This window comes from Geotrypetes seraphini, chromosome 8 (genome assembly GCF_902459505.1).
Source record: "Geotrypetes seraphini chromosome 8, aGeoSer1.1, whole genome shotgun sequence".
NCBI classification, from domain to species: domain Eukaryota; kingdom Metazoa; phylum Chordata; class Amphibia; order Gymnophiona; family Dermophiidae; genus Geotrypetes; species Geotrypetes seraphini.
This window is the reverse complement of record NC_047091.1, coordinates 48,162,105-48,178,565: the sequence shown is the minus strand read 5'-3', so window position 1 is coordinate 48,178,565 and position 16,461 is coordinate 48,162,105. Positions and strand designations below refer to the sequence as shown.

At 46.5% G+C, this 16,461-nt stretch overlaps 1 protein-coding gene across 3 annotated transcripts in view; it reads left to right on the top strand.

Moving 5' to 3' along the window:
* Positions 1-16,162, top strand: part of DHX34 (DExH-box helicase 34) — a 160,391-nt gene extending 144,229 nt beyond the window's left edge. For 2 of the 3 annotated variants that reach the window (XM_033954496.1, XM_033954497.1), the window contains one exon: positions 14,765-16,162. In XM_033954496.1, the coding sequence (XP_033810387.1) occupies positions 14,765-14,904 (140 nt within the window). In that variant the 3' untranslated portion in view covers positions 14,905-16,162. The remainder of the gene's footprint in view (positions 1-14,764) is intronic. The other variant, XM_033954498.1, reaches the window with a different exon arrangement.
* The last annotated feature ends 299 nt before the right edge of the window (positions 16,163-16,461 follow it).

Sequence of the window (16,461 nt, the reverse complement as noted above, 5' to 3'; positions counted from 1 at the left end):
ACTCGTAAACCGAGGTACCACTGTATTAGGATTCAGTGAATTATCTGGGGGCCTCTGTAGGCAGCTCTGCCTTTTTAAGAGCATCCTTTACTATGGCCTGCTGTACCTGGTCCATGGCCCTTTAGCTCTCAGACTGGGCCATACTATCTTGAGTGTGCTTTCTTTCTAGGTATGCATAAAACTCTGCTGCTGTGCTTTCATATTTCTGATAGGCAGCTTCTATTTGACTGACTGGGTTTTTCTCATTTATGTTCTGTCTGACTTTGGCCCATAAGCTCTCTATTGACCTGAGGTATTTCTGTCGCATAATGCTCCTGAGCCCTTTCTGTTATGCACCCTTGTTTCTGTGCCTTCTTCCCTTGCAAGGTATGTTTGTGTCATGCTGGTTTCTGTTGTTTCTTCTGCCATAATACTTAGATAAACCCTCTTTTACAAACAGTTCTGCAAGGTGCCTTTTTTATTTTTGCTCCTTTGAGCCTAGGCAGTCTCTATGACAACCACCTGATACAATTTGATACTTTTCACTGAGGTGTAGGCAACCCTCTCCTTGCCTTATGAAGTATTCATACAGCCTTTAGCTTTGGTGCTTATAGTTTGATGTATAACTTTATCAGCAGTTATAAGACAGTTTTAAATGCAGTTGAAATACAAGCAGCAACACCCCTAGCAGTCCCTTCACTCCCTGCCACCAAGTCAAGAGTCCAACAGGTCTTTTTTCTCTGGGTCATCAAGACAGGTTTTTTCACTATGCTGACCAAATCATACTATACCTCTATCTCAGGTTTTAGTGCTGAAAGCAAGGACTCCTCTGAGTTATATTGGCCACTGTAAGAGGTTCCTTATTCAGCCAACCCCTAATTCTGTAATCTTGGTGTCACCAGCCAGACTCTAAATTGATTGAACCGTTTCTTTAATAAATGAAGCAAATAACTGTCCTGCTATTCTGTATTGGGACTTTGAGGTTTTTTATTTATTTTAATTTTATTCTTTTAATTTTTCTTTTGTATAATATAAACTGTACCCTTCTGTTACTCAGGTACTGGATTGTGAGCCTTCGGGACAGATAGTACCTAATTTTGTCTGAAACCACTTAGACTTGTGATATGCTGCAGCGGGATATCAAATATTATTAAACATAAACTTACAGTAAGATGGATTCAATGCAGTTCAAACCTGTTACAGTAAAACCTTGGATTGTAAGTAACTTGGTTTGCAAGTGTTTTGAAAGACAAGCAAAACATTTGATTAAATTTTAACTTTGATATACAAGCAATGTCTTGCAATACAAGTACGTACAGTATATACACATTACAACTTAGCCGATGATTCTTCTCTCTGACGCTGCGGGAGTGTAGTGACTGTTCTAAACAAGCAAAGTCTTGCAATTCGAGTACATACAGTATACATGTGTCACATCATCACAACTGAGCCGATGGTACTTCTCTCTATGACGCTGCAGGAGTTTAGTGACTGTTCTAAACGAGCGAGGTCTTGCAATACGAGTACGTACAGTATACATGTGTCACATCATCACAACTGAGCCGATGGTACTTCTCTCTATGACGCTGCAGGAGTTTAGTGACTGTTCTAAACGAGCGAGGTCTTGCAATACGAGTACGTACGGTATACATGCGTCACATCATCACAACTGAGCCGATGGTTTTTCTCTCTCTGACGCTCCAGGAGTGTAGTGACTGTTCTAAATGAGCGAGATTGTGCAATACAAGTTCGTATAGTATTTTGTATTAAAGTTTTTGGGTTGTGGAACGAATCGTCTGAGTTTCCATTATTTTCTATGGGGAAATTCGCTTTGATATACGCGTGCTTTGGATTACAAGCATGCATCTGGAACAAATTATGCTCGCAAACCAAGGTTTGACTGTATATATCTTCTTACTGTACCAGCATATCAGAGTTAAGCTGGAAGTGTCCACCTTCTGGAGAGGACACCGTTCTCCAGACTTAGAAATAAAGGATTAAAAAAAAAAAGAAAGAAAGAAAGAAAGAAATCTAAGCTGTGTTAGATTGTTAGAACTAAAGGGTGAAAAAACCTGGTGAGATAACAATACTACACTCAGGTTCTCATCTAGGCATGTGCTCTGCAATATGGAAAGCAAAGCCCTCTGGGAATTTAATTCCACAGAGCACATTACTTATAAATCTATTACAAACATTTAACTAGTTCTTATATAAGAAACTGAGCAAATGCCCACATAACATGGGGTCAGAACAGGAATGACAAACTCAGGCAGATTTTTCCAGGCAGCAGGGCAGCTAGATGAAAAGAATGAAGTTTGGAATTGGCAGTGGAGGAGAAGGGTACAGATAAAAGCAGCTTATCTGAGTTCTCAGGGAGGCATATAAGGAGAGATAAGAGAGGAGTTATACTGAGGGGCTGCAGCTTGAACACACTTTAGGTTAGTAATAGGAGTTTGAACTGTATGTAGAGGTGGATAGAGAACCAGTGAAGTGATTTGAGGAAAGGGGTAAGGTGAATATAGATAAGTCTTGCAGCTAAGTTTTGCACTGATTGCAAGGGGAAGAAGAGGTGGTTCAATGAGTGATCTGTTTGAAGTAAATTGCAGTAGTACATACATGAAGTTACGAGAGTGTGGACAAGGGTCTGGGGTAATGTGCCCAGAGAGGAAGGGGCAAATTTTGGTGATGTTGGCAGAGATAAAGCATCAGGCTTTAGCTGTCTGTTGGATATGCGTAGAAAATGAGAGGTAAGAGTTGAAGACGACTCCAAAGTTGTGAACAGAGGATATTACTTACAGCAGGGGTGCCCAAAAGGTCGATCGCGATCGACCGGTAGATCGCCAAGGCAAAGTGAGTCGATCGCAGAGCCCATCCTGGGCTCCATGATACACTCGCATTGCCTTCACAATCTACCGGCCGATCAGCCTTCCTCTCCCCGATTGCCTGGTGAAGACAGCTTCCCTCCCTTCCACTCCCTCACTGCCTTCTTGCCCACAAACGAACTGAGCTCAGGCTGCGGGGCTCTAACACTGCGTGCTCTGGCTTCCCTTCTCCAAAACAGGAAGTTATGTCATTCCTGTTTCAGAAGAGAACGGAAGCCGGCGCACGCAGTGTTAGAGCCCCCCCCCCTTCCCGACCTGGGTTCAGTTCCTCTAACACTGCGTGCTCTGAAACAGGAATGACGCACCTAGCAAGCTCGGCCTCGGGGCGTGACACTTGGTAGCTGGCTGCAGACGTGTCCCACGCGGCCACAGCGGCACGTCTCTGGACTGCCGAAGGAGCAGGGGCAGGACGTGGCAGCCCTGCTCTGAGCGTCGCCTTCCCTCCCTGTGGAAAGTTTCCGTTCGTGTCCGCCCCTGAGGAGAGCACCACCGAACATAAATGGGTGAGTGCTGCTCTCCCCACCAACTTTTCTGTCACCCTCTCCCACTCCAGCATCCCCAGAGCCAGAGAAGGCAAGTGGCTGCGTCCCGTTCCTTCACTGGGGCTTCTCCAGAAGGCAGGGCAAGTTATCCTTGGTCACTAGCCAGCAAGTCTGAGAGGTCCAAACTGGACTTTGTAACGTGTGGGATGATGCCGCCCTTTACCTCCAGCCTGGCTACCAAATACGGAGATGGCAGCAGAAGTGCAGTAAATGCCACGGGCTTCCTAGAGAAGGGAAGGAGACAGATACCAGACCAGGGGCAAGGAAGGAGAGAAAATGCCAGATAATGGAGGGAGGGAGGGAGAGATAGAAGAGAAGGAGAGCAGAAAGATGCCAGGGCATGGGGGGAGGGAAGGGAAATTAAGGAGACAGATGCCAGACCAGAGAGAAAGGAAGAAGAAAAGATGCCAGAGCATGGCAGGGGAGGAAGAGATAGAAGAGAAGGAAAAGAGAGATGCCAGGCCTTGGGGTTGAGTAGGAAGGAAAGGAGGCATGAAGAGAGAAAGAAAGAAAGGGAAGGTGGGAGAAAGAAAGGGCAGGGAGAGAGGAAGAAAAAGTTGGGGGAGGGAATGAGGTCGGAGGAGAGGAAGCATACAGGCTGAAAGAAGGGAAGAAATATTGGATGCACAGTCAGAAGAAGAAAAGTGCAACCAGGACTCATGAAATCACCAAACAACAAAGGTAGGAAAAATAATTTTATTTTCAATTTAGTGATCAAAATGTGTCCATTTTGAGAATTTATATCTGCTGTCTATATTTTGCACTATGGCCCCCTTTTACTAAACCGCAATAGCGGTTTTTAGCGCAGGGAATCTATGAGGGTTGAGAGCAGTGTGGGGCATTTAGCGCAGCTCCCAGCGCTAAAAACTGCTATCGCGGTTTAGTAAAAAGGGAGGGGGTATATTTGTCTATTTTTGTATGGTTGTTACTGAGGTGACAGTGCATAGAGTCATCTGCCTTGACCTCTTTGAAAAAACCCAGGAATATAAATGATAATTAACATTTTCTCTGCGTACAGTGTGTTTTGTGTTTTTTTTAAATTTTATTGTTGGTAGATCATTTTGACTTGGTCATTTTAAAAGTAATTCGCAAGCCCAAAAAGTGTGGGTACTCCTGATTTACAGAGATGGAGGGTGAGGAGCAGCTCAGTCTTAGATCTGTTTAGTTTCTGATGGCGGTGAGACATCCAGCCAGCAATGTCAGCCAAATAGGTTGATACTTTTTCATGGACTTTAGGTGAAATTTTAGGCATAAGAGAGGCAGATCTGGGAATCAGCATATAGGTGATACTGAAAAGCATGGGAAGAAATCAGAGCACCGAGGGAAGAGATGTAGAGAGAGAAAAGAAGAGGTCCTAAGACAGAACCCTGGGGTTTGCCAACTGCTAGCAGGATAGCAACAGAAAAGGATCCACTAGCACATACAGTACACATACTACGGGAGAGGTAGGAGGCAAACTAGGAGAGGACAGATTTACGGAATCCAAGTGAGAACAACATATCAAGGAATAAGCAGTGATCAACAATATCAAAGGCAGCAGACAGATCAAGAAGAATAAAGTTCAAATGAAGGCCCTTAAATCTGGCCAGGAACAGGTCACTGCAGACTTTGGTGCCGCTGGATGGATATTTTGTAAAGGCAACATAGGTGCTTATGTTCATAGAAACAAAGAAACATGATGGTAGTTTAAGACCAAATGGCCTAGCTCTTATGGTACTGCGTTCTGTTTTGCCAATAAACATATACAGTCAAACCTCGGTTTGCGAGTAACCTGGTTTGCGAGTGTTTTGCAAGACGAGCAAAACATTCTTGCAAAACTTGTCTCGCAAACCGAGTGTTGACTCGATTTGCGAGCACCCCCCGAGAACCGGCATCACTCCCCCCCCAGCTCGAACCGGCACCCCCCCAAACAACTTGAAACTTACCCCTGCCATTTGGCACCGGCACGCAGCCCACAGGATGTGCTGGTGACGCTTGAAGAACTTCCTGCCTCTGCTGGGCCTTGAGCATGCATCTGCGCATGCTCAAGGCCTTCTAATTCTTCCTCTCAAATTTGCACGGGCCCAAAGACAGGGACAATATGCATATGGTTGTCAAGTTTACCGTCATGCCTGCTTGGTGAGGTGCAATGGATGCTTTTTCTACGGTATTTAAAATGCATTTTGCTGAGGGAATGTTTTTTGGAGGTTTTTTTTCTTGTGGAAGTTTGTCTCTATTTGCAGTCCTTTACAACTGCTTCTCAACCAAGTCCTTAGGGGCATGCCCAGCCAGTCAGCTTTTCAGAATACTCACACTGAGGCCCTGATTCTGCAAAGTGCGTCGCGATTTTAGGCAGCTGTAGGTGTCCTACAGCTGTCTAATCAGCCAATCAGGATGCATGTTTTTTTTAAAAAAAATGCTCCCCAGGCAGGCCGCCTATATTGAAGGCGCCTCCGGGAGCCTAGGGAGGCCCGCAAGACCGCCTAAACTCACCTAAGGGCCTTAGGCGAACCTAGGCGGCCCTACACGTCTCCCTAGTAGAGGAAGAGACGCTTACAGTGTAGGCCAGCAAAATGCTGGCCTACATTGTAAGTAGACGCGGCCACTATACTTATCGTTGCAAGGGATCTCCCTGCCGCGATAAGAATAGTGGCCGCCTGTTCGGTCGCCCGCAGGAGGATGCCCAACCCCTCCTGCCGGAACGCCATCCCCCTCCCCCCCCCCGACATTCCTGATCGCCGGTAGGAGGGTGCTCAACCCCTCCTGCCGGAAGGTCGCCCCCACTCCAGAATCCCCCAAGCTAACACCCCCCATACAGAATCCGGGCCTGAATGTGCATGAGATATATAGTAGATGACGGCAGATAAAGGCTTGTATGATCTATCCAGTCTGACTAAGAAGATAAACATGTAACATGTAGTTGGATGCAGTGTAACAGTAATGCACATTTACTTGCACTGTTGGAATGGCAGACTCAGGAGTGTAAACAATGGGTGGATCTTGAACAGGAGGTGTTCAGTGTCCCCCCTGATGCATTTGCCTTAGCTCTCTGGGAAGAGGGGAGGGGGTGGGGACGTCTGTCTTAGTCTAAACATGAAGTATGGAATCATATAATAGCATGGTTTCTTGAGAGATGCAGATACAGCACAGTTACTTACCGTAACAGGTATTATCCAGGGACAGCAGGCAGCTATTTTCACATATGGGTGACGTCATCGACGAAGCCCAGATGCGAAACCTCGCAAGCAGACATGCTTATAGACACTAGAAGTTTCGAGTCGACAGCACCGCACATGCGCGAGTGTCTTCCCGCCCAGTGTAGGGCGCGTCTCCTCAGTTCAGATAGCTAGCAGAGAAGCCAACCAGGGGAAGTGGGTGGGTTGTGAGAATAGCTGCCTGCTGTCTCTGGATAACACCTGTTATGGTAAGTAACTGCTTTATCCCAGGACAAGCAGGCAGCCTAATCTCACATATGGGTGACCTCCAAGCTAACCAGAATAGGATGGTGGGAGTGTTGGCAATTTAGGAGAATAAATTTTGTAATACTGTTTGGCCAAACTGTCCATCCCGTCTGGAAAAAGTATCCAGACAATAGTGAGATGTGAAAGTATGAACCGAGGACCAAGTAGCAGCTTTGCAAATTTCCTCAATGGGAGTAGATCTGAGGAAAGCTACGGAAGCTGCCATTGCTCTGACTTTATGGGCTGTGACTCTACTGTGGAGGTGCAATCTAGCCTGGGCATAGCAGAATGAGATACAAGCAGCCATCCAAATGGACATGGTATGCTTAGAGATAGGATGCCCCAACTTGTTTGGATCAAAGGAGACAAAAAGTTGAGGAGCAGTTCTGTGTGGTTTGGTGCGTTCCAAATAGAAGGCCAAAGCACGTTTACAGTCCAGAGTATGAAGAGCTACTTCTCCAGGATAAGAATTAGGCTTCGGAAAGAACACTGGAAGAACAATAGATTGATTGAGATGAAATTCCGATACCACTTTAGGAAGGAATTTTGGATGAGTACGGAGGACTACCTTGTCATGATGAAACACCGTGAAAGGTGGATCAGCAACTAAAGCTTGCAGCTTACTGACTCGTTGAGCAGAAGTGAGGGCGATGAGAAATACTACTTTCCAAGTGAGATACTTCAGATGAGCCTTGTCAATTGGTTCAAATGGAGGCTTCATCAGTTGAGCAAGGACAACATTGAGGTCCCAAATCATAAGAGGCGGTTTGAGAGGAGGCTTGACATTGAAAAGTCCTTTCAAGAATCTGGAAACCACCGGATGAGCAGAGAGAGGTTTCCCTTCGATAGGCTGATGGAATGCAGCAATTGCACTGAGATGGACTCGGATCGATGTAGACTTTAGGCCAGAAGTCGATAAGTGCAAAAGGTAATCCAAAACAGAAGATAAGGAGGAATGTTGGGGCTCCTTATCATGAGAAAAACACCATGTAGAAAATCTAGTCCATTTTTGATGATAGCATTGTCTAGTGGTAGGTTTCCTAGAAGCCTCTAAAATGTCTCTGACAGGTTGAGAAAACTGCAGAGGAGTCATGTTGAGAGGTACCAAGCTGTCGGGTGTAGAGATTGCAGGTTGGGATGAAGCAGAGATCCCTGACTCTGTGTAAGCAGAGATGGAAAAACTGGTAGAAGGTATGGCTCCCTGCTGCTGAGTTGAAGTAGAAGGGAGTACCAAGGTTATCTCGGCCACCGAGGAGCAATCAGAATCATGGTGGCATGATAGTTATTTAACTTGACCAGATTCTTGAGAATGAGAGGGAATGGAGGGAATGCATAGAAGAGATTCGTCCATTCCAGAAAAAAAGCATCTGCTTCGAGGCGATGAGGAGAGTATATCCTGGAGCAGAACTGAGGCAGTTTGTAGTTGTGGGGAGCTGCAAAGAGGTCTATCTGAGGTGTTCCCACTGTGAAAAAATGTGATGAAGAGGGGAGGAATGGAGTGTCCATTTGTGAGGTTGCGGAAGACGACTCAAGTTGTCCGCCAAGCAATTGTTCCCCTTGGATATAGACAGCTTTGAGGAAGGTGTTGTGGCAGATTACCCAGTCCCAAACCTTCAGAGCTTCTTGACAAAGGGAGGCAGATCCTGTCCCTCCCTGTTTGTTGATATAATACTGTCCGAATGAGGACTACCTGGTCGTGAAGAAGATGTTGGAAAGCGTTGAGAGCTTTGAGGATCGCTCTGAGTTCCAATAGATTGATATGAAACCGATGATCCGTACTGGTCCAGTGGCCTTGGGTACAGAGACCATCGAGATGAGCGCCCCAAGCGTAGGTCGAAGAATCTGTTGTGAGGACCTTCTGATGGGGAGGCGTTTGAAAAAGCAAGCCTCTGGAGAGATTGGAAGCGAGCATCCACCAACGGAGAGACTGCTTCAGTGAAGGAGTGACTGTTATGTGTCGAGAAAGAGGGTTGCAAACCTTCGTCCATTGAGATGCCAGGGTCCACTGAGGAATTCTGAGTTGAAGTCTGGCAATAGGAGTCACGTGTACTGTGGAGGCCATGTGACCCAGAAGTACCATCATGTGTCTCGCTGAGATGGAAGAGCGGGAAGACACTGTGTGACAGAGTTGAAGAAGACCTTCCAGACATTGTTGTGGAAGGAATGCTCTGAGTATCCAGAACAGCTCCGATGAATTGTAGATTCTGTGAGGGCTGAAGATGGGATTTGGGAAAGTTGATTTCGAATCCCAAACTTTGTAGGAACCAGGCAGTCCGTTGGGTCGCTACAATAACCCCCTGGGATGTTGAATCTTTGATGAGCCATTCATCGAGGTAGGGAAACATCTGAAGACCATGGTTCCTTAGAGCTGCTGCTACCACAACCACAATCAGGCACTTGGTGAATACTCTGGGAGAGGAAGCCAGGCCGAAGGGCAGCACTCTGTATTGATAATGCAGATTCCTCACCCAAAATCTGAGGTATTGATGGGAGGCCGGATGAATGGGAATGCGAGTATAGGCCTCCTTGAGATCCAGAGAGCATAACCAGTCGTTCTGCTTTAGAAGGGGATAAAGAGATGCCAGGGACAACATTCGAAATTTGTTGAGAGCCCTGAGATCCAGAATGGGCCATAGATCGCCTGTCTTCTTCGGAACAAGGAAGTAATGGGAGTAAAACCCCCCTGTTCTACTGGTCCAGAGGAACTGGTTCGATGGCATGGAGATGAAGCAGAGCTTCAGCTTCCTGAAGAAGAAGGGCGGTCTGGGAAGGATACTCTCTTGGAGGAAGCTCTGGTGGAACCTGAGTGAAATGAGTATCCTTCCCTGATGATGGTTAGTACCGAGCTTGGATGTAATTGACCTCCATCGATGGTAAAAAAGATGGAGACGACCTCGGATAAGGGGAAAAGAAGGCAGAGTCAGAACGGTGGAGGTTATGCTCTGTTTTAAACAGTCAAAAAGGCTAAGTAGCCTTAGGTGCAGCAGAAGGTTGAGGTTTTTGTTGCTTCTGAGGCTGCTGTTTTTTAAGAGGAGGGCGATTGTAAGGAGGCTTAGTTGAAGAGGGACATTCTTTAGAAGAAGAACTATGCCTGGAAGTATGCCTCGATGTAGGCCTCGATCGTCGGTGAGAACGATGCTTGGAAGCAGATCTCGAAGAGCGAGGAGACTTCGCCTCGGAGACCGAAGCAGCCGATGCCACCAAAGAATTGATAGGACTGGAGGCTGTAGAGCGAAGCTCCAGAGGTTTGATGGAGGAACCTCGATGCACTCCCAAAGACTCTGCTCCTTGTATAGTGTGAGGATTCCTGCCGAGGCACTTGCAAAGATTCTGCTCCTTGCTTCACATGCTTGGATGCCAGACCAGACACTCGCAGAGACTCTGCTCCCTGCAAAGAGTGTGTAAGCTCAGACTGAGGCAATGGAAGCGGCTCAACCTCGCGGGAGTTTGCTGAATGCCCAGGCTGGATGAGAGGAAGAAGCTTTGGTCCCATATTAGTAAGGAACTGAATGAATTGCTTCTCCAACATGGTCTGGAAAGAAGCCGGCAAGGATGGATTCGCGTCTGAAACTGGACCACCTGCTTTGGCTGGAGGTTCCACCGAGGCAGTATAAATGTGCTTTGACTTAGAAGTCTTAGGCATTTTAAGCATCACCGCTGGAACTTTCTGCTGAGCTATCTGACCTGAGGAAACAAGGGAAGATACAGCAGGTGTCGTCGAAGAGAGAGCCGCTGCAAACGACGAAGGTCTGATGAGGGTCGAGGTGGAAGCAGTAGAAGCAGGAGGAGTCTCGGTTGAAGGTGAGGCCGAGGGCGCCTTCAGTGTCGAAGAATTGGAGGAAGAATCCATCCTGAACAGCTTCTCCACCAAAAGATGATAACGTTTAAGGGCTCAAGGTTGAAGAGTAGCACAGCGCTCGCACGACTTCGGGTGATGTTCCGGCCCAATGCACTTGAGGCACCGATGGTGTGGGTCCATAAGGGAAATCGCACGCTGGCACTGGCTACACTTCTAGAAGCCCGTGACAAGCCGGGACATAGAAGGAAAAATAGTCGCCGCAAGATCGAAGCCCTTGGGCTGCGGCTGAGCGGCCTGCTCCGGCAGACGGACGGAAGATTGAAATTTATTTATTTTTTTAAAACTAGAAATAAAATAAATAAAACAAGAACAGCGATTCGTGAAGAAAAAAATACAAACCGCGGTTCAGAGAAGGCACAAAGTAACGAAGTTAAACTCAGAGAGTCAAAGACGGACTTCTCGGCTCCGCAGAAAACTGAGAACTGAGGAGATGCGCCCTACTCTGGGCAGGAAGGCACTCATGCATGCGCGGTGTGGTCGACTCGAAACTTCTAGTTTCTAGAAGCAAGTCTGCTTGTGAGGCTTCGCATCCGGGCTCCGTCGATGATGTCATCCATTTGTGAGAATAGGCTGCCTGCTTGTCCTGGGATAATACTAGTTTACCACCCCCCAATGTTTATTCCTGAGATTGACCATTAAGAGGTGTTCAATAAACGGGAACAGAGGATACTGGTGTGTGTGTGGCCATGTTGTGATGGGATCAATTTCCTTATTTGCAGGTCAATTACATTACATTACATTACATTAGGGACTTCTATTCCGCCTATACCTTGCAGTTCAAGGTGGATTACAAAAGAGCTAACTGGACATTTTCAGTGAAGTTACAACAGTTTTGGTTTGTTTTTTTTCCGGTCAAGCACTATATTAAAAGCTTCTGGTTGTTGGGGGAGGTGACCAGGGGGAATACTGCTTTTGAAAAACTGTTGGGTCCTACAGTGTAAAAAGGGGCAACCTTCCAAATCTATAATCATTTGAATAGTCCAAGGGCATCAGCTGGAGAGTGCAAGCTGGGAGGCGATTTGATAAGAGTCTGCTCCCCATTGCAACTGGATATAGTGGGGAAAGGGGAACATACCTTCATATGTAGTGGGATTGAAGGATAACTTGTGGGTTCTGGGATAGAGTATTTTGTGTGGTGTTCCAAATATTGGACTCCTTTGTGGACATGGCACTATTTAATCAACTTGTAGGGGGCCTTGATGAACTGGGGGACAGACTTTGTCAGCTGGGTTTAACTGCACCCTGTATAGTATTAGCATCTAGATGGAGACAACAACTTCCAACTGGAAGTTGGTTGTGGCCAAGTTGGACAGTTGATATGAGATGTATAAATTAGCGGCCTTCCAACGCCGTCACATGGGACTGTTTGAGTGCAGATGGTAGCTCTTTCAAAGCTGTTCACAAAATCACCCTTGAAGACTGATATATTATGATGCCTAAGGACTCTTGTATGGAGGTTCAGTGAATTGGAAGGGACAAGGAGGGGTGGAGTTTGTAGGGAGCTGGGGTTTAACGGTTATGTGTGTGTAAATTATAGTGGGCGGGTGCATTGCAGAAACCTGTACACCTGCAAAGATGGTTTTTGGTTGTTTATCTTTTTCAACAGTTGTATTGCTTTATGATACTTTAAATATAACATAAATTTAAAAAAGCCCAACAAGGTAATGATAGTGTAACGGTGTAGAGATGCTTTGCAACCTCATGACCTGGAAAACTTGACGTTATTAAAGGAACCATGAATTCTTCACTGTACCAGAAAATTCTTAAGATGTGTCTGGTTATTTGTCTGAGCTGAAGTTGAAGTGCAATTGGGTTGTGCAACAAGGCAATGATCCAAAACACAAAAGCAAATCTATATCTGAATGGTTGAAGCAAAACAACATTAAAGTTTTGAATTGGCCTAGAAGACAGTCCTGACTTGAACCCATTAAAGATGCTGTGGCAGGATCTGAAATGAGCTGTTCATGATTGAAAATCTACAAATGTGTCTGAATTTAAGCAGTTCTGCAAAGAAGAGTGGGCGAAGATTCCTCAATGTTGATGAAAAAGACTGATATCAAATTATAGCAGGGATCTCAAAGTCCTTCCTTTAGGGCCGCAATTAGAGAATGACACGGTGAAAAAATTGGTCCCCGTCACCGCCCCGTCCCCGTCTCACCATCCCCGTCACCGCCCCGTCCCCGTCTCACCATCCCCGTCACCGCCCCGTCCCCGTCTCACCATCCTCTTCACCGCCCCGTCACCGCCACTGCCACCCCATTCACCGCCCCGTCACCGCCACTGCAATCCCATTCACTTTTCTTTATTTACGTATAAAGGAAACATTCTTTAAAACTTTAAAACTTAGTTAAATATTAGTTAATAACTATACAAAAACAAAACACGCAGAGAAAAAATTAATTAATAAAAATTCTCAAAACTGACACATTTTGATCACTAAATTTAAAATAGTTATTTTTCATACAGTTTTTCAATCACTAATCTTCCACCACCCCTGGGGCTAGCAATGCAAAAACAAACACGACATGTACTTTAAATGCTGCCGTGATTAGCATAGTGACCGCGGCTACGGCTGCAAGTCTCCCCTCCCCCCAGCGATCACGGCAGGAGGGCACCCAACCCCTCCTGTAGACCCCCCCAACGGCCCTCCCGACAATCGCAGCAGAAGGGTACCCAACCCCTCCTGCCGGTCCTCCCAATGGCCTCCCCTAAGATCGCCGGCAGGAGGGTACCCAACCCCTCCTGCTGGACCCCCCCCCAACGAACCCTCCCACCCCGGAACCCCCTTAGTCTTACTTTCCAAGTTGGACCGGACGGCTCCTCACACGTATGGCCAGCAGGCTTGCCTCCGTCCAAATGAGGCGGGCCCGCCCCTACCCTGCCCAACCCACAGGATCCTAGGGCCTGATTGGTCTAGGCACCTAAAGCCACTCCCGCTATAGGAGGGGCCTTAGGTGCTTGGGCCAATCAGGCCCTAGGATCCTGTGGGTTAGGCAGGGGAGGGGAGGGGCGGGCCCGCCTCATTTGGACGGAGGCAGGCCTGCTGGCCAGACGAGCGAGGAGCTGTCCGGTCCAACTTGGAAAGTAAGACTAAGGGGGTTCCGGGGTGGGAGGGTTCGTTGGGGGGGGTCCAGCAGGAGGGGTTGGGTACCCTCCTGCCGGCGATCTTAGGGGAGGCCATTGGGAGGCAGGGGAGGGGAGGGGAGGGGCGGGCCCGCCTCATTTGGACGGAGGCAGGCCTGCTGGCCAGACGAGCGAGGAGCTGTCCGGTCCAACTTGGAAAGTAAGACTAAGGGGGTTCCGGGGTGGGAGGGTTCGTTGGGGGGGGGTCCAGCAGGAGGGGTTGGGTACCCTCCTGCCGGCGATCTTAGGGGAGGCCATTGGGAGGACCGGCAGGAGGGGTTGGGTACCCTTCTGCTGCGATTGGCAGGAAGGGTTGATCTGACAAATGAGGAGCACGGTGAAACACAGGTAAATAGCGGTTCCTAGAAGGGGGTACATTGGCCCGCGGGGACAAACCTGTTCACCGTTTCCGCGGTCGGTGAATGGCCTTGTCCCCGTCACCGCAGCGACTGCTAGTTTTCTTCCCCGTTTTCGGCGGTGACCCGCGGCTTAAATGCGGTGGCCGCGGGTAAACCGTCACCGTGTCATTCTCTAGCCGCAATCTAAGATTTCCCCAATGAATATGCATGAGATCTATGTGCATGCATTGCTTTCAATGCATATTCATTGGGGAAATCCTGAAAACCCGACTGGATTGCGGCCCTCAAGGAGGGACTTTGAGATCCCTAAATTATAGGAAGCATTTGTTTGCAATTATTGCTGCTAAAGGTGGTACAACAAGTATTGGATAACTTTGTCCCTTAAATAATTTAATAATGTAAAAATAGTGTTGTGTTTTTGCTCAGCTTTCCTTTGTCTAATACTACATTTTGTTTAAAGATCTGAAAACATTCAGTATGATGTATTCGAAATGGGAGAAATCAGAAAGGGGCAGACATGCAATTTTATGAGTCTTGATACCAGTGTTAAAAATCATTGTTTTGGCTTCTTTATTGACAGATCCTGCAGAGCAGACGACCAGAAGTGCTTCCGTATTGTCATTGCAAAGGCCTTATTATTGTGGCATCTGTGACAAAGACTTTATATTCACATCAACAGAGATTTTGAAGCACCGGAGGCAGCACCAACAAATCCTTTGACCAACCTAACCTAACCTTTGACAATCAGTTAGTTGCAAGAGCTGTTCCCAGACCCAGCAGCCAGGATTTAACATTCTCTCCCCTTCCCCCACCACCATCAGGAGATTGTGTGGTGAGGCAGGGGTGTTCTGAAAAACTACCAGCTCGTTTTCCAAACTGATTGTTTGAAGCTACCTTATCTCCACACAAAATGTTCCCAAAACCTGCAGCAGTTCTAAATAGCTCCTGGACAAAGTAACTTCCTGGATGCCATCAGCTTTTGTATAAACGGAGAAAAGTAACTTTCTTGGAAAAATAAAAGGATCCTGCTGATGTGGGTTTTTTTTTTCTTCTATATAATTTTAACTAGGACTTAAGTTTTTAATGTATCAATCATTTTTAGCTGGTAGCTTCTTCCTGCTGTTTTGAGGCTTCCAGTCTAATTAGACCTACCTCTTATGAGGTTACAGCACCATGAGTCTTCAGATATAGTCACATTCTAGACCAGAGGTGGGCAACCTGCAGCCCACAGGCTGAATACAACCCACCATTGAATTTTATGTGGCCTGTGAGAGATGGAAAGTATACACAGAAAAAATAATTAACCAGAGTTCTGGGGATTTTAATCTCTTCATAAAGGCAGTTAATAAATCCCAATAAACAAATAAAATACTGTATTTTGCAAATATTTTTTCAGAGTAGGGTTACCATATGGTTCCAGAAAAAGGATGGAGTGAAACATCCTGGTTTTACTAGCATTGCTTTCAATGGAAGAAAAACCTGGCTATCTCAATCCATCCTCCTTTTTTACTTACTTATCACAGGTTTATTATGTAATAATGCTGCTTGCCCACGATAGTACTGACATAAATGCAGCCGTCTTTGTATGAAGGTTGCTCACCCCTGTTCTAGGGATTACTGTGTATGCATGCTGAACTTGGCCTATGGGTGTTGCAGTTTCCTTATCTGCCTTACCACTCCACCACGGGACAGTTGTGAATGCTGCCTCCATGGGTTGAGAAATTAAGGATTATCAGTGGCAGTGCTGAATTAAGCAAATTAAATGACCTGAGTTTTATAGATTAACACACATATATCACAAAAACAGGGAAAAAAGTTTAATGCTGCTTTGATTAGATAAAAAGGAACAACACAACTAAGTAAGGATTAGAGAATGACACGGTGACAAAATTCATCACCGTCCCCATCCCCGCGGATAACTGCGGAAAATAATTCCATGTCATTTTCTAGTGTCTATTTCAACCTCGGTCCTTCTACACCAGCATTCTTCAAAGCAAAGCTTGCGGGTCAGTGGTTGTGCCCAATTATACTCTGATTCTTTCCTCTCTCCTTAAAGAATGACATGAAGATGGTTTCCCACGGGGACGGGAACGGTGATGAATTTTATCACTGTGTCATTCTCTAGTAAGGATGCTGTTTTAAGCTGATTGTGGGGGGAGGAGCCAACACCACTGTTCTGAGTAGTAGTCCTCCAACTGCATTGCTACTAGTGGGGGATGGTGCTTCAATATTGTGTTTTCAATCACTAGGGATAGGCAGGGTCCCTGGAGTCCTACA